Source organism: Ornithodoros turicata, chromosome 7 (assembly GCF_037126465.1).
Source record: "Ornithodoros turicata isolate Travis chromosome 7, ASM3712646v1, whole genome shotgun sequence".
Lineage (NCBI taxonomy): Eukaryota > Metazoa > Arthropoda > Arachnida > Ixodida > Argasidae > Ornithodoros > Ornithodoros turicata.
In genome coordinates, this window is record NC_088207.1 from 28,545,709 (window position 1) to 28,569,601 (window position 23,893).

At 44.5% G+C, this 23,893-nt stretch overlaps 1 protein-coding gene across 2 annotated transcripts in view; it reads right to left on the bottom strand.

Moving 5' to 3' along the window:
- Positions 1-23,624, bottom strand: part of LOC135400750 (uncharacterized) — a 30,669-nt gene extending 7,045 nt beyond the window's left edge. Inside the window, exons 1-20 of one of the 2 annotated variants that reach the window (XM_064632639.1) lie at positions 23,360-23,624; positions 22,479-22,714; positions 20,380-20,477; positions 20,093-20,245; positions 19,409-19,454; positions 19,260-19,347; positions 18,590-18,741; positions 17,314-17,442; positions 17,110-17,226; positions 16,425-16,479; positions 14,909-14,957; positions 11,232-11,292; positions 10,991-11,100; positions 10,795-10,868; positions 10,664-10,711; positions 10,386-10,427; positions 3,827-3,868; positions 3,659-3,718; positions 2,741-2,770; positions 2,472-2,529 (exon numbers count right to left, since the gene is read on the bottom strand). In XM_064632639.1, coding sequence (XP_064488709.1) covers positions 2,472-2,529; positions 2,741-2,770; positions 3,659-3,718; positions 3,827-3,868; positions 10,386-10,427; positions 10,664-10,711; positions 10,795-10,868; positions 10,991-11,100; positions 11,232-11,292; positions 14,909-14,957; positions 16,425-16,479; positions 17,110-17,226; positions 17,314-17,442; positions 18,590-18,741; positions 19,260-19,347; positions 19,409-19,454; positions 20,093-20,245; positions 20,380-20,477; positions 22,479-22,706 — 1,640 coding nt within the window. In that variant the 5' untranslated portion in view covers positions 22,707-22,714; positions 23,360-23,624. The remainder of the gene's footprint in view (positions 1-2,471; positions 2,530-2,740; positions 2,771-3,658; positions 3,719-3,826; positions 3,869-10,385; positions 10,428-10,663; positions 10,712-10,794; positions 10,869-10,990; positions 11,101-11,231; positions 11,293-14,908; positions 14,958-16,424; positions 16,480-17,109; positions 17,227-17,313; positions 17,443-18,589; positions 18,742-19,259; positions 19,348-19,408; positions 19,455-20,092; positions 20,246-20,379; positions 20,478-22,478; positions 22,715-23,359) is intronic. The other variant, XM_064632640.1, reaches the window with a different exon arrangement.
- Between the last annotated feature and the right edge of the window lie 269 nt (positions 23,625-23,893).

Here is a 23,893-nt window from a genome sequence, read left to right on the forward strand (position 1 = left end):
GCAGGGTCGATCATGTGACTCATGACAAAGACCTGTGCGGCTCAGTCGGATATAAGGGGCGTGTGAGCCGAGAGAAAACAAAAAAGAATCGCAGGGGGACCTGCCCGCCACACATTAGCCGATCATGTTGGCCGTCTGCGGCTGCTTGCTCCGAGTGTTTTGTAAATTTGTAAAAACTGTACAGTGACAATACACCACAGAGTGAAAATATTTTGCGTGGTGGCCCCTAATGCAGCCAAAACAAAAAATAGGAAAGGGAATGACAGCACCCTAGAGTTCCTATGAAATGTTATTTACTTTTGTTTGTTTGTTTAGTGGAAATTCTACGAGGGGCGTTCAAGTCAAACCGGGACTTTCTGTCTCTTGAGTGTACAAATGCCTCCCGCTACTTCGTTTTCGTCATTTGCCAATTTAGAGCTATATGAAATGCTTTCGTGCACGAAGTATTTCATTCGCGAATCGAATAGCCAATATTCAGATTTCCGAATATTCGACTATTCGCAAAATATGAACGACGCCTCCCGAAAGTGGGCTTCACCTAACGCTTCCCTGCATGAGGTGAAGCCTGGTTTACGAAATTACCCATGCTGCAGTACCAACAGAGATTGTACGAGGGGTGTTCAAGTCAAACCGGGACTTGGTCTCCTGAGTGTACAAATGGCTCGCGCTACTTCTTTTTCGTCATTTTCACACGTGACAGACACGTGACAGAACAGAAGACACGTGCTGGACAGGATGGCCGACAACGAGGTGAGCGCGCACATCGAACAGCGAATTGTTATGAAGTTTCTCGTGAATGAAGGCGTAATGACATCTGAAATTCACGGAAGAGTTCAGGCTCAGCATGGCCACGATACACTTAGCCGCAGCAAAGCGTTTGAGTGGTGCAAACAGTTCCGAGATGGCCGTACATCAGTGCAGGACGATCCCGGCCGAGGCAGCTCAGAGCCCAGTGTCAGAGTTCCTCAGAACATCTAACTTGTGGAGCACCTGATCCTTAAGGACCGACGGATAACATGTCTCGAACTGGCTCGAAAGACGGACCTTTCTGTGGGAACGTTGAACACTATCATTCATGAACACCTCCAGTTTTGGAAAGCCGGGCCTCATCACCAAAGGAGTCCTCCTCCTACAGGACAATGCACGCCCGCATACCACGCATCTCACGACACGCACCCTACAGGAACTTGGCTGGGAGTTGCTGCCACATCCCCCTTAGAGTCCAGACCTCGCCCCCCAGCGATTTCCATCTCTTCGGGCCACTGAAGGCGTTCCTTGGGGGCCGCCACTTCAGCTGCGACGACGAGGTCAAGAATGCGGTCCGATCATGGCTGCTACGCGTCGGTAAGGATTTCTAGGCTGCTGGCACCGAAGCCCTCATGAAACGCTGGGACAAGTGCATTAGCGCAGCTGGAGATTACGTTGAAAAATAAAACTAATTGCTCGCCTGTAAGTTCATTTTACTTTTGCGAAAAATGAGAAGTCCTGGTTTGACTTGAACGCCCCTCGTAGATGTCCAGTGAAATGCACTAATATCCTCGGACAGCGTAGCTGACATCCATTCATGTCTAATAGAAGGTTCAGCAGAACAGACGCAGACACATACCATACAAACTACAGTTTGTATGGTGAGCCTCTATGCCTGCATCCATTTTGCTGCAGCTTCTGTTAGACATGTCCAGTGAAAGTCATAGCACAAAGTACAGAACAAAGCGATGATGAGTACAATTGAGAGAAATATGAAGGTTCTACAGCTGTGCAGAGGCTTCGGAGGACAAAAATAAAATGAAACAAAATGAAATAAAGGTGTAATGAACAAGATTAAGGAAAGAAACCACAGGTCATCGAGCAACCCATTCCATTCACTAAGGCACACTACTTCTGGTATGCATATGCTCATGTTAAGAAACTGCAACAAGCTAAGGAGGAAGAGCTATCAGCAATAAAAATGGATGACCCTTAACTGTCGTGAAATGCAGATGTGGTTTTGAAATTGCTTGAATTCCTTGAACGGTACAAATATCTTGTTCAGTTCTCTCCTCGCCCAGTCTTGTATCAAGCTTGCCGTCGGACACTTCCACTGACTGGAGAGCCTTGCATCCACTTGCACCTTATAGCTTTCTTGCTCTGTGCCCCGATTTGTGACGACAACTTTCCCTTGGACATGTGCCATGGGCAAAATAAATGCCTCTTTTGGGGGGATCTTTTTTTTTTCATTGGATCGAGAGGACACAATTAAAACTGTTTAGCCGCAGCTGGGGCTGAAATGTATTCTACGGTAGTTTGACACGCAATGACACTTATTTAGTTGCACATTTCTTCGTAACAAGGTTCAACTACACTTTGAACGCAGCAGTCTTTCCTCAATGATCGACAGTCTCTTATATAAGCCTCTACTGTTCAGAAAGCCTAAACTTTACAAGCACGAAACAGTGTACTCATATTCAGCATTACGTCCTCGTCTCACTTACTAGGAGCAGTCTGATGGTTCCAACTCACTTCCATCTCTCTTCCAGTAAGTTCCTTCCCCTGCAACGATAGAAGACAAGCTATGCTACCAACTTCCAACTTGGCTCTGTAAATATGGCAGCTGATGCTTTTCTAAAGCATTTTCTCAAAAACACACATGTACACACGCACAAGCAAGGAATCAAATTGTGGAGCGTAATTCAACTGAACTTAAGCATAACAAATTCTGAATGTCTGAATGATGGTAGGAAGGGGAGGGAAGCCTACTAACACAAGCTCCCTGTGAAGCCTTCACACTTATCTGCAAAAGAAAGCATGCAGTAGAACCATGTATGGACACGCACAACACAAATACCATTAGCTGCAAGACAAATACACCCGTTACAAAGGCAGCTTTCCAATGATCATTAGAATCAATGGTCACTGAACATGCACGTAGCGCCACCAAGCGTGTAATCTGTCAACCTGTCAGGGAGCACTGGATCCAATGCTCTTTGAGAGGTTGATACGTTGCATGGTTGATGGCGCTACAAGCATGTTCAATGGCCATTGGTTTGAATGATCATTGAATACTGCCCATGTGACGGGTATGAGTTACGTGTAGATGCAAAGTGCAAAATCTCATCCAGCACAGTGTCAAAGTTTTGAAGACAAACAAGGAAAACGAATGGCACGTCCACGTCCGGTTTCATGGTGACGTAAGCACGAGCTATGGCACATACGGGGATGTCTCAAAGGCGTATGACCGTGATCAAGTGATCTAGGACCGTTTAGGAATATGGGAACACGTGATTACAAAGTTCTCTCTCAAATCAGTGGTTTGATCGCTTGGCAATACAGATACCAGAACTTGCTAACAGTGACGTCACGACAGCAAAAGTGCTAGTTACGAAATTCAGTAGTAAATAATTGGCGGCAAATTTCATTGAAATTTTTTGCACGGTAGCTTTCTAAGAGGGGAGGTGATAGCGTTTGTTAGCTGTGGTTTTGGTTTGAGCCGACCTTTTGCTTTAATCACCATGCTAGGTATGTTTATCATAGATTGCATCATTTCAGGCATAATACAGCATTGTAAGGTTCAACACATAAAACTGCCCCGCTCCCATTTCTCACATATTTTCCCAAAAACTTTCTGAACTGTTGCTTGAAACTGTGGATTTTCATCTTGTCAACTGATTATTTAACTCACCAACGTCATCACATACCAAGGTGCTTTCCATGCTATGATGTCCGTTCATAGCAAGTTCACCTAGAAAACAAAATGAAATGAAAATGAAAAAGAAAAACAAATGAGCCTATTCAGTTGCAAGCCATCATGTAAGCTGGGATGCACAGGTCATGAAGCCTCACACACTACCTTTCTGCGTGCGTTGCTTAGGAAATTTCTGTGAGGCAGAGTCTGCAACCAAAGATGCGAAAGTGTCAGTGTAATGGGCTGAGATGAGCTTGACTGCGAAGTAAAACCCGAGACAAGAAGTACAGACAAATTCTCGTTGTACTCTGTCCTGGTTTTACTTTGCAGTCATGCACCAGCTTGTCAGCACCGTTTTGCCTTTGTAGATGAGCTTGCTGTGCTCACACAATGCATCGGACACAACTTAAAACTATTCCACTGCCAGAAAATAAAGGTGGTGTGCGTGAAGTAATAATTTACGACACTAGGCTGCAGGGCTATCGCAACATTTCACTGTCACATAAAGTGGCAGCTGTCTACATGTTATTGCTCCAGAAACTTCCCCGATATAAAATCAGCCTTCCTACTATAGTCGAACTCCTTTACAACGAAACTCAGGGGACAGCAAAAAAAATTCATAGTAAAGGTATTTTCGTTAAAAAGGATGTCCATTACTGAACCTATAGGGCTCCAGCGGGACCTAAAAAAAATTTGCTGTAGTGGTATTTTCGTTAAAAAGGTGTTCGCTATAAAGGAGTTTGACTGTATACTAGGCAAGTTCCTGTACTAGGCTATACTAGGCTAACTTCCTATACTATGCAAGTTATTGCCTATCTAATCTGTCTTGTGTGCTGCTTTTTCTCCCTGTCAGTCATGTCGTTGAAGTGTTCAGGAGACAGGTAGCCCTGACAGTGTAATATTTCTGTGCTTCATTCTACAAATTCTTACAAGCCCTATGAGAAACTTCCAAAGCACGAAAAAGTCTGAGATGCTTAGAGCTTCTTAACGTGGGTTGTAAATTCTGCAAATGAAGTCGGAAACTTGATTCAAGTTACACTTTACATCAGATAGTGGTTGGCACATTGGAAGCATTATGGGACATGAAATATTTTTTTTGTTGTACTACTCATGACAGACTTCTCCATAATATCCAGCTTGTGGAAGGACACCCCCTGACAGCAGTGCTGCGCGTGAAGGAAGAACACCAAAACCGTTTCAAATAGGATACTATATAATGCAGTGTGCCAAAGAGCGCAACAAATCGGAAGAGGTAACTGTTAGAGGAGTGCGAATATTATAAATTGTGAATACGAATCGAATATTTGTGATATTCGATTCGTATTTGAAAATTTGCTTTTGAAGTTTTCAAATATTCATAAAAGTTTGAATATTTGATTTTATTCAAATATCATAGCAGCTTATTACAAAGCTGTTGCGGGCTACGCGCTAGAATTTGTACGTTGCGGTAACAGCGACGAACGTGTGTAGTGGAACAGTTGCAAAGCGACGCACGTAGCTTTCAAAGTATGCTCATCTGCGAATGCGCCGCCACATGTTCAGTAACCGAAACCGGAACTAGTACACAGTTGTGTGCAGCCGCCATTTTAAAGCCCATCCCAGCCAAATGCGAAACCGTGGTACACTTCACGCATCGTCAGCACAGTCATGGCTTTATGGATCACCAACGAACTCTGAACACTCGTGTTAGGCCTACAGTTTGGTGAAATTCCAGTTAAATATCGAAATTTTGTTGGCGTTGATCTGAACACCACTGTTCACCGTACCACTGCATGCACAGCCAAACCCGCGCGTATCGAACACGTTTTTTTAAATACTTTTGTTCTGTTCAATGTATTTGTGGTAGTTAACGATATACATGTATAATAGAATCATGGTCCCATGCGATGATGGCGATAATCGAGGAGCGGGACATGACGGTATTTCTACATACATTTTCTATAACACCAGCGCTGCGTGACCGCATGTTAAAAGTGCCAATTAGGACGACAATAATGCTGCAAAGTCATGTGAAACTGTACTAACTGTTGTTACAGATGATAGCAAGATACACATAGCCTTAAGCCTGACCTGCATGGAGCGATTTCGCGCGCACAAATTTTCACAGAGAAATGAGGGAAGCACTGAACACAAACGTCGCGGAAGCAATCGCACGTGGTGAGCACAGCCACGCAACATCGTCGGGGATCATGGTTTTACTGTCCTAATGAATGAGGCTGTTCCAAACTATATAGTACCGTCAGGAGCGATGGTCTCACACGTGAGAGCACAGTGACCGTGCAGTTTCCCGCTTACACGACAAACGCGGAAGGCACTGTCTGTGCAAGAAGAGAGCACTTAACACGTTCATTTTCCTTCTGCGATGTGCTCACCACTAAACCACCCCAAATGCTGAACACATCATTGCCCTTTTCTTCTATTCTGTCTGTTTCTCCAGCACTTACAATGCGAACACAGGTGTTCACGGTTCATGAAAGATTTTTGAAGTGCACGTTGTTGTTATGGTTTTCAGCTTTCCTCATGAGAACAGAATATTGTTTCATTGTAAAAAATAATTTTGCTCTATATATGCATATAGGCATGTATGCCCTGTGTAAAGTCAATGCAATAATACATAATCTTTATTAGCACTTGGGGCATTTTTCTAAGCATCAGCAGAACACAACTGTGACCATGCTTGTTTTCGAGGTAATTGTTACTCTTAGAAGCCTTTATCTTATGATGTAATATTCGATTCGATAGTCGAAGGACAATTTTGCAGATATTCACAATTTCTTATTTGAAAATTTCACTATTCGCACACCTTTAGCAACCGTACAATATTTGGGCGTCACCTGCATGCACTGCCCACCCCACTTCCACCTCTGCTGGCCTCCCTATCAATGTTGGTTTTTGGCACACCTTCTACATGTGCAAGACTGCTTTAGTAGACATTTGTGTTTTGGGTATTACATTTTTCCAAAATCAAGGGGTAAAGCTTTATTCCAGGAGCTGTAAAACAGGATGAAGTCGGGCGACATCATGTGAAACAGCAGATTTTTGTCTGCAAAAAAAAAAAAAATGAAGCACTTCTCACATTTCGTGTGGACACAGTTACTGAGCAGGAGTGCTGGGCTTGAGGTTTGTAAGGTTACCCGGATCCTCTAAGGGTGGCTGAATCTGCACTTTGACAAGTCCGGTTCTTGGGGTTCCATTCAAAGTGATGATGATGCAAATCAGGAGGCGGATCCGCAGGTCACGGATTGCAACAGATTCTACCGGATTTAGACCTAATACACAGGACACTACTAATAGGGAACCACTCCACCACAAGCTGGAGATTACAGACAAGTACAGTAAAACCCACGGATAGCGATTTTGCTTATAACGATATTCCTCGTAAAACGATGGTTCATGTATTTACCGTCAAAATATACATTGGTTCTATGGGGAAACGACCCGCGTATAGCGATGGAGACCGCGGTTCCGAGTACTCGTATAGCGATGTTGGACGCTGTCCTGTGCGCGTAACCACGCGGCGATTTTCGCCGCGATAAGATACAGTAGCGTCTCGATGCTACGAATCTCACGGGGTAGCGGAAAAAATTCGTATCATCCGAAATTCACATCAAAAGAATTAAACCAAAATAAAAATTGAGGCAAGAAAATAAACAGCGACTGTTCATTTTCAAACGCTGTCAGTGAAAGAGGTAGGTGGCAACGCTTTTATGTCTCCGTATTTGGCCAATGCTGCTCAAATACGCGAGATGATTCAAAAGGCCTAGCACGTGCTTTCCACCCGTGAGTCGCGAGACAGTGTTCTAAAGCGAGCTTCTCCTTAAGCACGCAGGCATTGGGTGAAGCCGACTTGCGGAATGGTGACGTGTAGTGTTGCCAGACTATGTTGTCTGTGTAGTGGATGATGCATCGACAAAGAGCACGCGCCATGAGCATCAGCTGTGCCCCAGCTGATAGAACAGCTGACCGTGCAGTCGTGGCCTAGCCATGACAGAATAAACATGTTCCTACCCGGACTTTGGTAGACTCTTACAATTTGGCGACGAGCGAGCAACAATCTTCAGTCGACGACCTTGGAGCATGGCGACCGGTGGAGCTACAGGAGACCAGGTGGAGGGCCATTTCACTGGTGCTGCTGCTCTTCGTTTTGAGAGGCCGGGAGTCTTCGATTCCGAGAAGGATGAGTGGAAATTTTACTGCATCCGATTCAGAGCAGCCCTGCAAGTAGCTCGCATCACATCGGAAACCGACAAACGGAGTCTTTTGATTTCTTCTCTGAATGCTGCGGTTTTCAAGCGTCTGTACCACCTTCTTCAACCGAGGAACATTACGGACGTTCCATTTGAGGATTTGGTGACTGCGCTGGATGAGCATTTTGCTCCGAAGAGGTTCAAGGAGTTTGAAAGGGCCAAGCTTTTTTCGTGTCGACAGGAAGAGAACGAACCCGTAAAGGATTTCCTCAATCGCCTTCGTGCAATTGTAGCAGCTTGTGAATACGAGACTGAGACTGACATCCGTTCGTGTTCCCTGCTGACAGCTTTCATAGTCGGTCTTCGAGATCAGCGCATTCGGGCGAAGCTGGTACTGGAGAAAAACCTTACCGTTGACATAGCACTACGACTTGCCGAAAGCAGCCTAGCAGCTGAAGCTGGATCTCGTGACTTGGACACCTCATTCGCTGGAAACGTTGGAAAGGTTTTTCTACCACCAAAGCAGAATACAGTTAAGTGCTTTCGTTGTGGGAACCACAACCATGACCGGTAACGGCCGCCAATCGTTTACAGAGGTGGGCCCTCATCCTAATGAGTTACTCATACGACATTATCTACAAGCCAACGACAGACATTGGAAATGCTGACGGCTTGTCACGCCTAGCAGTAGGGCCGGATCCGCAATTCGACAAGTTGATCCAGGAGGAAGTCAACCACGTTGATGTTCCGCCGTCTCATCTTGCCGATATCAGTTTCCCTATCTCTGCTGATGACATTGCCAAGGAAACAGCTAGGGATCCTCTCTTTTCACGCCTATACCGGTACATTCTGGAAGGATGGCCTTCTCATGTACCTCCGGATGCTGAACCATTTGCTGCCCGACAAACTGAGCTCACAGTCCTTAGCGACTGTATCGTCTGGGGAATGCGAACGGTGGTTCCGAAGAAGTTCAGGTCTAAGGTCCTAGATGTCTTGCATTCCGGTCACACCGGCCAGACGAAGATGAAGATGCTTGCCCGGTCTTACGTGTGGTGGCCGAAGATAGACAAGGACATTGAGACCTTATGCCGTAGTTGTGAAGAATGTGCAGAGTTCAGTGAACAAAAGCGGCCTGTTCCCCTCCACCAATGGGAGCCTCCAGCTGGACCATGGGTTCGCGTTCATTGTGACTTCGCTGAATTCAAACATCAGCATTTCCTCATTACTATCGACGCCTACAGCAAATGGCCTGAGGTGGCGTACATGCCGACAACTTCTGCCTCCGCCACCACGACATCGCTACAAGACATTTTCGTCCGCCAAGGGTTTCCTGAGCAGCTGGTTACAGACAATGGACCCCAATTCACCAGCCAGACCTTCAAGGATTTTGTAACACAGCATGGCATTCAACACGTTCTCACACCGCCTTACCACCCAAAGTCAAACGGACAAGCAGAAAACTTCGTCCGTACATTCAAGTCCGCCTTGCGGAGGGGAGGAACAACCAAGGACGGAATTCAAAAGTTCCTGACGCAGTACCGCGTCACACCACATGCAACGACAGGCAAATCTCCATCTATGCTCCTCATGGGAAGACAAATCAGAACGGCTATTGACCTCTTGCGACCCGCCTTAGACACGCACCGCCTACATGCTGCGACCAGGCAGAAACGGAATTACGACCGGAGTGCGCAGGACAGACTTTTTGAGGTTGGCCAATCAGTTTGGGCTGCTGATCCGATGGACAGGCGACACTGGGTTAAGGGATCCATAACCGGTAAAGTGGGCACGGTCATCTACGAGGTCCAATTCGCTGGTGGCCGGCAACGCAGAGTTCATGCCGACCACTTGAAGACTCGCCTGACAGCCGATAGCTCCGAACCGTCACAGACCCTTCCCTGGCCGGAGTCAGAGACGTCATTGGCACCAGCCCCACCTACACAAGAGCACGGCGACCCTCCCAGACCACCACCGGCACGCTATCCCAAAAGAGACCGGAGACAGCCGTCCCGCTACGTTCCGTCTTGAGGGGAGGAATGTAGTGGATGACGCATCGACAAAGAGCACGCGCCATGAGCATCAGCTGTGCCCCAGCTGATAGAACAGCTGACCGTGCAGTCGTGGCCTAGCCATGACAGAATAAACATGTTCTTACCCGGACTTTGGTAGACTCTTACAGTCTGGATCCTCCACGAGTTCTGCTCACCGTTTTCCCAAGCCACTGCGATGTCACACAGTTTCGCGTTTCTTTGTTTTTTTTTTAGCATCTGTTTCTTTTTTTTTTTTTTTTCGGGTGGCGCGCGACTTTTCGGGGACGCGCTATTTAGGTCAGCCCTCGTTTAACGATGTACCCTGTATAACGATGGAATTCGCGATTACCGTCAATATCGTTATACGCGGGTTTCACTGTATGTCATGGCTCATGAGGAATACAAGTGCCTTTATAGGATATCAGCATTTGTATTCATTCTTGATGCATGCCAAATGTCCTGTACCCCAATTCAAAAGCAGCCATAACAGCTCAGTGTCCTTCTTACCTTTTGTGGTGCTAGGCTTAATATGCCAGAATTTCCATGGAGCTGCAGAACAAATTTTTAAGCACAACAAATGATCAGAAACAGCAGAACAAGACATCAAGGTAACATGATAGTTTAATGTTAAATACAGTTTTAAATAGTGGTGAACTTGGTAGACATTGTCAAAATCAATTCTTACTATATTATTATTCAGTACCAAATGCGTGCAACTCGAATACATATTACAGTCAAACTGCTAGAAATTGCTTAGGAATATTGCGAGAAGTTATGATCCTCACCTGCACTCCTGGCTTTACTATGGCCTTCCACACTGTCAGATGCTCTATCTGCACACAAAAAGACATGAATGTTGTAAGGCAAACAAGAGGAAACCAAACAAAGGGCACACCGAGAACATCTAGGTTTGTACCATAAGCATCTTGAAGAGGCAAAATGTGACCATTACTAAGTTGATTGAGGGCATTCTTTCCTTTATCACTTGGACTGTAAAAAAAAGTGGGAGATATAAAAATTCAATGTGCTGTTACTGATAAATGTTAAATGGCCAAAGTATAAGCACGCAGACATCAGCATGCCGGTCGTATATATACCAACAAATGCCTTACTTAGAACCAAGAGGTATAAAACAACGCATGAAGTCTTCATCAACGTTCCAGGGTCCTTTTGTATTTTCCTCAAATGGAAGGAACCCTGGACTGGCAAGTTGCATATAAATCTGTATGAAAAAATGCACAAGGCATATTGGCCTTTAGAATACAACAATGCTGGCATACCACTGTCCTTAAATGTAAATGTCGTGCAAAACTTTTCAGTGAAAAATTTGGTGCATATTTGGGTACTGCTTACACACGGTTGCTGAGTTGACGTAAAAATAATTCCTGAGGACAGGTCCCAGCTTGACGAATTTCTGCAAGAAAGGAACGACGACCCACCTTAGCTGAGCTTAGAAAACAGCAAATACACATTAAATTTCCGTTAATTCGACCGTGACAGGAACATGAAATTCGATCAAATTACCCGAAGGTCGAATTAAGAATAGGTGTAGAGATTAACGAGGTCAATGTCACTTTTGTGTGTTCGTCTGCTGTCGCTTGCACTTGAAACGCACGTCTGAAACATGCCACATAGAGCGTGCACGCACACGCACTCTCTGTGAAATAAGTCCTCAGTTTCGCTGCCGCCATCTTGCGCAGGCAGGGTATATCCGACAACGATGTTGTCCAGTTCCACAAAGTCATTGAATCTCGCCAAGCACACATTGTGTACATCGGACTGTTGTTGCACAGACAGATTCTGAAGAAAGCCTGCTGAAACGTGAAACAAAAAAAGGAAAGAAAAAAAAAAGGTAAGAGAAAAGAGACGTTTCCTCCTCGCCCGGGACCACCCACCGTGCCCAGGACTCACCAGAATCGCAAACCGCCACCAAATGGATTGAGTTTTAGTGCATCGTACGCTATTGCCTTCGCGTACGTAAGAGACACGACCTAGTAGACGCTAATAACAACCATTAGAGCCCCGTACAGGCCAACTTTTCCGGGCCCGACCCGGCCCGGCCACATCGAAAAATTGCCCGTGCTCGGACCTTCGTGTTTTTATGTGGCCCGGTCCCTAGATGCACCCTAGAGCTGTGAAGAGCACATTCTGCAAATTGTTGATCTCTGTCCATCGTGATGGTTGACTGACGGCCAAGCCTGACAATTCGGGTGCCGCCTCGGGCTGTCTAGTAAAGAGGTTGGCACACGTAAGAGTGTATTTGAAGCCGTTAGATGGAGGCAGCAGTCCAACGATGTTAACGTGTACATAGTTGAACAGAGCACGGGGCGGAAGGAAGGGCTGGACTGGGGGTCTTCGTATGCCAACCATCCTTGGAGCGCTGGCAGTGTGAGCATACCTTGACCCAGCCTTGGATGTCCTTGCTCATGTTCGGCCCCATGTACCTTGCTGAGAGGAGCTTCTGGGTGGCCCGTACGCCAGGGTGGGCCATGTTGTGCAGAGCATCAAATACACGTCTGCGGAGAGCAGCAGCTACGACGGGGCGGTTGACACTGGTGCGAGTGTCACAGAGGAGCGTCTTCGATGTGGGTGGGATTGGTAAGTCATGCAGGGAAAGGAAATTGTTGGTCGCAGCTCAAAGTTGGCATATCTGAGTGTCTTCGGTTTCAGCAACAGCAATGTCATCTAGGCAAACAGGAGAGGGTGTAGTAACGGCTGCGACCCAGGAAGGGCATTTGCTGCACTGCTGTCGACGCCGTGCACATGACGGATGCCAGTGGTGAATTTCGAGACGTACGCGAGATGTCAGGTTTTACGTGGTAGGTACTCGCTGCTGTTGGTGCGAAACACAAAGGAAAGGCGCTTGTTATCCGTCAGTGCATAAAACGTGCGTCGTTCCAGAACGTAGTGGAAGTGACATATTGTCGCGTAGATAGCCGAAAGCTCTCGCTCGAAAACACTTTAGCGGGTTTGTGCATCATTCAAATGTTGAGAAAAGGAGGCTACAGAGCACCAGGTGTCATCGGTATACTGCTGGTGCGCTGCGCCGACAGCGGAACTGGAGGCATCGGTCTTGAGACATGTAGGCGCATCATGACTTGGGTCGAAGAGTATGGCGGCGTCCGCTGGCACCTGCTTCATGGCCGTGAAAGTGGATTCAGCAGCTTCGATCCATTGGATTAGGGACGACGGCTTTGCGTGGGAGCGAAGAAGGTGAGTGAGGGACTGAATGATGGCAGCGCAGTTGAGAATAAACGTGCGGTGAGGGTTCACCAGTACAAAGAAGCGTGGGAGCTGCGTCGGAGCTGACGGATGGTTGTGGGCAGGGGAAACACCTCGACTGCCTTGGCTTTGTGCTCGAGAGGGCGGATGCCATCCGAGGATATGTGATGGCCAAGAAGCTCAAGCTGGGGCACGCCGAAAAGGCACTTCTTCACGTTCACGACCAGGCCATAATACTGAAGCCCGCGGAAAAGTTGTCTGAGAAGCTGCTTGTGTTGTTCACGTGACGAGCTGAATACCAAGAGTGGCTCTGGCTATGAATGGATGGAAATGGCTCTGGCTATGAAATCTGGCGTGGAAGAGTGCTTCGACCCGTCAGAATCAAGTCTTGGGATTCTTGTTCCAGAACGGGGGTACGCGAAGGGGTGAAATTGCTGAAACAGACGACGCTTCACCAGCAGCTTCGTCGTGGCTCTCAAGTGCTGGGCGCTGAGCAAGCTGAGCAGACGGGGGCCCCTAAGGCTGTCCATAACGTGTGAAGTTCGGGTCACCAAGTTTTTTATGACAACAGACCAAGCAAACGAAAGGTCTGTGTCCTGCACCAGCACGAGATGAACTGCGGCACAAACGTTTATTGGCATCTGACTGTGCATCTGAGCATGCCAGAGGGGGCGCTACAAGGTCATGCTGGAAACGTGTGGCCTTCAAAAACTGGGAAAGGAGGAAGCCACGGGAAAGCGCACAACGCCAGCGGTGCAGCAAGCAAAAATGGAAAAATGTGCGGCGCCAGCGTGTCATCAAGCGAAAATAACAGATTTGTGCCAATCAGCAGTGATGGCCACCAGCTACTTCTACAGTAGTTTAACTATAACTACTTCGAGATGAAGTAGTTTAACTAGTAGTTCAACTACTTTTCAGGGAAGGTAGTTAAAACTACTTCTTTAACTACTGCAATGTATTTTAACTGCATCTCTAACTACTTAACGTTGTCCATCAACACCAATCCCATTCTTTAGTGTGGACACCTAAATATGAATCACAAGCAGTAATAAAAGTGAAGATTTAGTACACATGCACGGCACGATTGCTCTGGACCTCCGTTCTCATCAAACAGGTAGCTCAAGGTAAAAGCCGGAAGCACAATCGTGCCGTAAAGCTTACAGCAAAATCGGAAGTAGTCGGCACCTGCATGTAACCTAACTACTGTAGTTAACTACTCGAAATAGTAGTTTAACTAGTAGTTGCACACTACATTTCTGGAAGTAGTTGATAACTACTTTTTAAGTACAATAAGGTAGTTTAACTAGTAGTTTAACTACATGTAGTTAACTACTGGCCATCACTGCCAATCAGCATGAAATAAAGGGTTAGGACTGCGCAGGTTTTGTAAATTGGATCTCGAATAGTGTTTCGCATCGATTGGCTCGCAGGTGGGTGAGTATGGACGCTGTTCGGTTATGCTGTAGTACTGCTTTGTATGTACTTCTTTCGCATCACCGCCAGTTATGCTTTAACGGTGTTCTACTGTCCATACAGATGTATACGTACATGGAAATATGAGAATTTTAAAAAAGTGAAGCGTCAGATGGCTACAAACAACGAGTAAATAACATTAAATGGACAGCAAGATGACATGTAACATATAGACTAACTATTTCACCCTTTCCTTCCTGGTGTCTTCCAAATAGGACAAGTCAGAAAAAGTGCTCGCGAGTCTCGGAAACAAAACCAAAAGTCGACCTATAATACCCCAGTGTTGTGAGCATAACTGCAGCATTTGAGGGGGGATCGATAAAACTCGTACTTACTTTTTTGATTCTAATGTCCTTGGACAGGCTCCGTATCGTAACGAAGTAACTGAAAAAATTGTACTACACTTAAATTTCATTGGAAGACAACCTCTACAACATCACGCCAATGGAGAGATCTGATCACCTAACAAATACCCAGAACAATTTAGGAAGATATGGCAATAATATCATGCCCTGACTACAAATATACATTATCAGAACATTTTAACTGGCACAGGAGCAATAAACTGACATCATGCTCCAGACTGCACTGTTACACGCGAACAACCTTGAAGGAGCTATGAACTCTACCAAGCTAGCCCGCCGACTGTGTCGGCTCCAACCACCTATTTTAACTTGTTGGCTGTGACATCTTTTGTATAGATGAATCTGATAGGTCTGTATCTTCACCACATATAGCATGCTGCTAGCTACCCATCATCCTTATCCCCAATTACAATGTTCTTGCTCCTTATCTGTTGATAACGGGAGGCCGAGACTAGTATTTATGCACAACATTATGGCTACAAAATAGGCCCTGCCTCCAGTTTTCAACAAATCAGGGATGAGAACGTTGTCATTCGGGATGATGGTTGGCTAGGAGTGTGCTATGTGGTGAAGTCCATTTGTAAGACTGTGGAGCAGAACGTTATGTGTACCTCCGCGTCTGATTGGGTGGTACAATTCTTCAAATGCGTAACAACGGATAGAGGTATCTGGAAGGCGGTACGTCTACTCGCCCGTATCCGAGAGAAAAAGTGAGTTTTTGTATTAACGCTGCACACGTTATGAAGGAGAAGTATTGAACAATAAATTGTAAATAGAATTATGAAGCATAGAAGAACAATATTACACCTGGGCATATTACACCTATTACACCCATAAGTAAATATCTGCAGGTAGGAGTTCTTGCCTCCCTTAAGAAAACATAACTTTACGCTTTAGAATTGCACAGATATGCTAAACTTCTCTATAGCTAACACCACCACAACAGAAGCATTAGAACACCAAGAAAATGTGGCAAGAACTGATAAGAACAAACAATCTCTCTGAGTACGATTGTACTGGAGCAGGTAATTAGTAGAGCCCGAAGTTTTAGGGTTTAACCCGATTCTTCCCCGAATTTGCACTCCGAATTGAAGGTTGCCTCTTTAAGGTAAAACCCGATTTTTACCCGGCAAATTGCCCTCACTGAGAGATCCGTAGGAATGCACACTTAGCTTGTTTGGGAGCAAATGCAGTTACATCACAGTTTGTACCAAACCAGTACAGTTAGTTTGAGTAACTGAGCCCGATTTCTCCGCAAATTTAGCATACTGGAAGTTTTTCCACCCGAATTTGCATGAATTTAGAACACACGTTTATCTACCCGTTTTTTACCCTCCGAATTTAGAAAAAAATATTTCCCGAAAACATCTGGCTCTAGTAATTAGTGGCTGGGTCGTTTGTACCCAAAGGGATGTTCATCTGCTCTGGACTACTTTACACTGCCAATAGTCTACAAAACGCCCACTTTGCGACCACACATACTTACTGGGCTTGTCTTGATGGAGATTCATGGCAATGTTCTCAGAACGCTTCCTGAAAAACTAAAAGTTGATAAACTGTGATAATTCTCTTTCGGTTTACGGATGGTTTGAGCTCCACCAACTTGCAAAGGCAAATACAAAATATAATACATCCACCGCCTACAAAGTGAAGTGGGCAACAAAACAAAAAAGAAGAAAGACCATGCCAGCACTAGCTCGCTTGCGTGATGTTTCTCGCTCCATCTGTGGAGTGCGCACGATAGTCTCTCTCATGAAATGTCCCTTTCTTCTGCACCTAGCTGTCATCCTCTTGGGTCAGAAACAGTAGCCTACTGATTTTTCGGACACCGATCATTCGGACTACCACGGGGAACCGTGGCTTTCATCATAGGATTCACACATTTTTACTACCGTTTTTCTGGTAAGACCGAAGTCTGAAAACATGATTTTCCCATGAGCCTGCGGACAAGCACCAATACGACATTTTTTGCCGCTACGGCGGATGCTTCGAAACTGCCACTTTGGACTGTGCACTTGGAGCAGCGCAAGGCAGAAATAAGCTAGAGGCTAGCCCGACACAGTAGGTCGCTGTCTATAACAAGCCCACGAACACTGCATATTTCAGCGATAACTTCAGCAGTGCAGCACCCAAGAGTCAGAAGCATCAAAACTTCTCTAATGAATCTGTACCTTGTATGTAACGTATAGCCAGTAGATGCATAAGACAAAGCCCTCCCTCCAAATCTTCTTGAGTGGCACTAGGTTTTCTTCATAATCTCGTTGAAAGGGAAGGTGCAGCTCCTTGGGCTATTTCAGATGAAACACATACACACATGGTAAAGGTGACACGACTGATACCCAGCACATATCCGTGAGAAGAACAATTTACCGCACCTCATACGGACGCGGCTCGCCCCCCGACGACTTCAGAAACTCGTCCAGTTCAGGTGTCAGTCGGGGCAGGGACTTAAGATGGTGAACCAACTCCTTAGCTTGTCTTTTTATTTTGCGATTCTGTTCAGCCTGGAAAAATCGTTGTTCAAACGTGGTCATCTTAAGTCATTAAAGGTTCAAATGCTCAGGTTTAACTTGAGATGCAAAATTCCTGGGAATTTCGAGTTGCTAAAAAAAAAAAAACAGTTTCCTTCATGTTTTTTCCCTGTAAATTGGAAAAAAATTAATTCTCATGCGATTTACACTGATTTGCTAACGTTAAAGCACATCATAAATTATTAGTACAGGTGTTACTTGTTTAGCACACAAATCTTAAATGTTTAGGTCAATGTAACCATTAGCACAAGGGTTGACTAGCATGCCTAAAACTGTTTTGTGGAGTTGCATCTCCACGAAACAGTTTTATGCATTCTAGTCAACCCTTGTGCTAATGGTTTCATTGACCTAAACATTTAAGACTTGTGTGCTAAACAAATAACACCTATACAGTACCTGTAATTTTGACTCGCTACAATCGGAGAATGTCTTTTCTAGATTTTCTTTTGAGAAAGAATCGAAAAAAAAATAAAAAATCTGGAGATGAACTAACTTTTCGCTGTCCAGTGGCTAAGATTCCTAAGAGTACGATTGTTCACCGCATAAATGAAAACTGGAATATCTTTTATTTTGTGCAGCACAAAAATTCTAAAAAATATATGGCAACTCATGTTAAAAGAACAAGTGCAATAGCTCATTAGAACGACAAAACAGGAAATTTTGGGCTCATTCGTGCATTACATTTAGCCAGAACTTTAAATTCTGTATTTCTAGGATTGGAATTGTCTGTCAATTTTTCTCAACGCCAAGAAAAAAGAAGTCAAAGAAAAATTTCTTAGTCTATTTTTCTGTTCTCTACCGGATTTTTTTCCCCTGTGAGGCCTCCCATCTCTATGTTTAACACAATTTGTTACAGCAATACTGCCCTCACTTTCAAGTCTATGTCTTAGAACCCCCAGAATACCTCCGGATCACTGCTCCGCTGAGGTGAAATTGATGACAAAGCAGAAAAATTGAAGCGAAAGATTAGGGCATCTGGCAGAAATCTAGAAAGTCCTCTGTTCGAAACTTAGGCAACTGCTTATGTGAGGCTCTTACTTGCATATAATGTATTTGTATAAACAGCACCATACACATTTTTGCAGAGCCAGCTCCCTCTAGTAATCATAATAATTCTCACATCAAATGGAATGTTGTCCATCAGAGCATCCTCCACTTCTTGTAAGGTTGTTTCGAGGGTGTCTTCATAGCGGGCCAGAGAATCTTGAAAGCTGCCATCTAAACTCCCACTTCCATTTGCAACATTGTTAGAGCTCCCCGTCACACTGTGACCTAGCAATAGAAAGCACATATACTTATTTTCACCCCAGAAAATTTTTTCATACACACAAAGTGACATGGGGAAGGAGCTAAAGGAATTGCATGTGTTCAGGTCACGTAACGTGACTTTTTTTCATTGCCCCCAGTCACATTTGTGATTGAATAAAGTTTAATTGGATTGAATAACATCGCTAGCAACGTTCTTCTACGAGACATAGTAAATGAAGAAATGTTCAGCAAGCTGCTCAGTGCCCGTTTAAAGTGCATTTTTGTAAATTTCTCTAAAACTACACCGTCATTCCGAATGAAGCCTTCACCACTGGTATACTTTACCACACATCGCCACATATGTAGTAATTACGTAAAAAAAATTTTGTTTAGCTGCGGAATCCAGTCAAGGCCTACAAGATACCCCCCCCCCCCCCGAGTGGGTCACAACAATAACGTGCCTCCGAAAGTTTGCACAAGTTATTATCTCAACATATCACCCGGCTAGAATGTGAAGAAATCAGGCTGATAGTGGAACTTACACTTCCTTGTATGCCTAATGTCTTTCAATAAGTTCTTCACACCTTGGATGAAATATTTGATGTTGTATAGTTTTAATGCTAAAGATGCCTGGAAAATAGGCAATGACGTCAAACACAAGACGAGTCTCCCAAAAGTTTTGCACATTTACCTCAATCAGTGCTGTTCTGATATAAGGTGCATTCTTAATTAGCTTGCTGAAATTCAAAGACAGTAACTCAAGCAAAATTTGGCACAGTAAGATCAAGCATAATAACGATCATACCCAAACATGCAAACTGGAAACCAAAATACTGCAATACGTGCATTAAATCGCATTACAAAATCATTGGCAGTGATTCCCTGTCAATTATTTCAATTTGTATGCATGTGATTTAACTGGACACTTTATATTGTGAATATAAGCAAAATGATCATAGCAAAACTTGATACACCCCAATGCAAATACAACCTAAAATCTTATACTTTTTCCTTCTATCTACCATAACAAAAAGGTTACTTTGAGCAGTTGAATGTGACCACACGCTTCCACTACCTTGAACTGTGGTAACACTTTGTAAAGAAATTTTCCAGAGTCTTTGAGGGGGGAATGAAAAAAAAAAGCAAAAGCTCGGTAAAAAAATTTGTAAACACACGTTCTGGTGGTATTGTTCCTTCCCTTTCTGATCATACAATGCTGTATAATACTTCTGCTAAAGGTATGAGATAATATAACAACAAACACAAGCCAACAGTCCTGAGAACATGAACTATGCAATTATCGCAACAATGTTACTGCATCTTGTGCTGCCACAATGCATTCATGCCCCATGTCAAGTTGGCACCAGGGTGATACCTTTTATCCGAGGACACATAGGCGATGCACATTGGTCTCACGAATCCACGTGCTTTGGGATCAAGCATTACTGTATAGTTGACCAAAATGTGCATGTCATCACGAATGCCGGGCATCAACATTTGGCTGTCCAGTTTTGGGAAGGTCGCACATCTATGTAGAGACATGGAACCATTCAGGATTATAAGGCAAAGGTGAGTACATATAAAGAACTGGGACCCAAGCAAGCTTCCAATAGGGGTGATTGTTGTTCTCTAGTCATAATACGGCTGGCATGTTCTACTCACGCCCCAACTTGTTGGTAGTCCACAGAAAGAATGTTGATGGCAAGGGCATTGATATCAACATTCTCCATTTTATCTGCAATATTGTGAGGAATAGTGACCTGAAAGTGCATGTAAAGAGAGAGAGCTTCAGATAAAGTGGACTTGGGACTTAAAATAAAAAACTACAGAACAAGACAACACAGAAGCTCAGCTATCAACACTTTATTCAACGAAACATACAGAAGACATATATACTCAAGTTATGACGTCATAGTTGTTGGTGAAAACAAACACAACCTGTCTTTCAACCTACATGAAAAGCTTGGAGGGAGAACATACTGAAAAGGCTCCTCAACGTGTGTTATCTCCCTGCAAGTTAATGAAAGGTACGGCTGACTAACATAGTTCTTAGCGCCCACTTGTTCAACTATCACTATGTCAAGATGATGATCATGATTAGTATTTTTATGTCGCAGCAACGATGAAGGCTACAATGCGCCAAAACATTGTTAAAAGTGTCATCAGTTATAAATGGATAAATGGAGTGATAAGGTTAAAACCAGTACATGATACAAATTAACCCAAGTATTCTGTTTAAAAAAAATGGTTTGCTTAAAATTACAAGGTATTTAAAAAACCGGTGCCTCTAATAAAATTGTATACTCTACTAAAGGGTAAAAGAGCCTCATCACCCAGAATTAGGGCTAGGTGGAGCGGTAGATGATTTCGATAAAACTCACGGAAATGTCGATAATGAATTTCACTATGTCACTTTCAATTTCATATGTCAATTGCACTATGTCAAGTTCATACCAAATAGCCCAACTTCCAGTTTCAGAGGACATCAGATGTTATGCGATGCACTATACAGGCTGCTGATTTCTATTATTACATGAACTACCGGCGACTTTGTGTGTCTTCCATGTAGGCTACATTCTGTTCAATATGTCAACAGTCAGTATGCGCTGCATCTGCATCATGTAAAGAGCTCAAACATGAATATTTACATTATACTGTAACACCCGTGACGAACTTAAGTCTGACCACCCTGCATGTACACAATTTGCAACCATGTGTTAATTCCTCAGGGGAACAGACAACAAAGCACCGCTATTCCCATGGGAGTTGCATGCATAGCTTCAACTGGTTACCACCTCTCCAAACCTTTTCAGGCTGACATGCTTCAGAATGCTACATGCTGTTGACATGCTCCGCGTGTGTCGTCGCGTCCTCATCGTCTGCGCTATTCTTACACTTCTATCCTGGATTCTTCAAAATGGCATGATATGCAACTCTCGTGCCAACACTAGCGTATGTGGCCTCTTGGTGAGAGGCCTGGAATGTATCAAAAGTACAAGATGGGGACCTCAAACATGGTAGCAGGGTGTGCACCTTTCTGCTCATGGCCACACTACCGAACAGTGGATTAGGGTAGCAACTCTCACGGGGCACATCGAGACGTTGAGCGAAGTTACAAAAGGGGACAACACGGGACTCCTCGTAACTTTGCTCTATGTCTCCGCAAACAGAGTTGTACAGTGTTATGTCATACCACAGATGTTGCCAGGAATGAGATACAGTACTCTATGGTGTAGCCACTGTTGCATGGCACGCCAAAGGACAAAACCTCGCAGCACAGAGCACTCCCCCTATTTGCTGGAACCGACTGTCAGCGAGGAACTCGGGCATGTGACCGCAAGTGGTGTAATAAGTCCTTTCCCACAGGTGTCGCCATGGTAATGTGTGTCTGTTAATTCTATTGATCACTCCACAAAGCCCTCTTGTGTCCATTCATATGACGTGCTACCACTGGCCCGCTATGTGTCCTGCACAGGAACCAGGAGCATATCAAGGACGTGCTGTCCTTTCGCTCGATGCGAACTGCCAAATATAAACCACAACACAACACGAGACCAGCGATGGGTCGAAACTAAATTTGCAAACGGTTTGTTCTCATGGAACGGGACATTGTGCTGCACTTTGGTGTCTTGACACGATGTAAAATGTGTGACAAACGCTTCAAGACGAAACTACCTCTAGTTTTCGGCCTCAGTCTACATAACTTTGAAAGTGCAACCTTGTAAACATAAACGTGACAGACACTTAAAAGATTTCCTTACCAATGGCATGGGCCCATGAAGTTCGTTACACTCGGCAATTAAAATAAAATCGTTGTCATCATCCACGAATGGGTTTTGTTCCTGTGAGAAGAGCATACCACTCCAATCATGTTTTAAAGCTTCCTTGCTGACGGGGTCATCGTCCAAATCTAAAAACACGTCGGCATGGGGAAGGGCTTCGTCGTCTCTGTAGGCATAAGCCCGTACTTCTGTGTAGTGTCCCAACATAATTCAACCTGAAACACAAAGCACACAAAAAGGTTCACGTGGCTGGCATTACCACTCACACAGGAAACGAGATCATTGGTATGGAAGCCCACAAAAGTGTAAAGGGTTTGGCAAGTAGTTTCTGTTCTTCAGTTTATACGGTACCTTAATCAACCCTATTATGCCATGATATATAGTATTACATGTGCTTCAATTTTAAGATTGGTCTGATCTGCTCTACACATGCAGTAAAAATACAGGCACGAGCCCAATCATTTGCTGACACAGCCCATGTTAACGGCAGTGCTCATGGGTGAATGGTACGTAACATACATGGGCAATAGTCTGAAGGGCATATTCACTCAATATATTGACATGCACATTTGAAAGGAGGGCGGCATGAGTCATTTAGAGCAGCAAAGTGTGAACTTGTGTGTGAACATGAAGTGTGAACATAAACTTGAACGTAAGTTGCGAAATCTAAACCTGCACTAAACAAAATAACTTTTTCTGCCGCAGTGCGTGAGCGGCTACCCGAGAGCATCCTGCATAGCGTTATTTTACTTTACGTTGCATCCTCAATGAATGCACTGTGTTTACAATGAGCTTCATTCATCGTGGGAAGATTTAAACTGATTCCTCAGAGGCTTCAGAAAAATTGTAAAACCGCTTACTTTGCATGGGAAACCGGCAGGTGCCCGACGCATCACGCATGTGACTGTTCTTGGTGGCAACGGGAAAGCCCAAAATTCCCACAGCAAATTATCAGCATTATCAGTCGATCACCTCACTATCAGTGAAAATGATATCGCACGCACTCCAGCATATGTAGCGACGGTGCTGACAGCGTAAAATAGTTTATTTAAAACCATTTGGGGATAAAACTCATCTCTCGCTGCGTTTGGAACACAACATCGCGAAATGCCACACAGCCACTGTTGCCAGACGCGAACGGAGATGGAAGGAAAACGAAACTAGGCAGGATAAATTGATAAGTAAATTATAAAAACATATGGAGAAATTGAATTCGGCACCCGACGAATTCTGCAACTCCACAAAACAGGAACGATGTTATTGCTCAGTATTTTCAGTTCACTGAAAGTTCAGGTGCCCATGTGGGCATGGGTGTTCCTAATATTTTTTCCACGGGGGGAATGAGTTTCTGGAGGGGGACTTGTTTTCTTTTTTTCTGTGCATCCTTGTCTTTC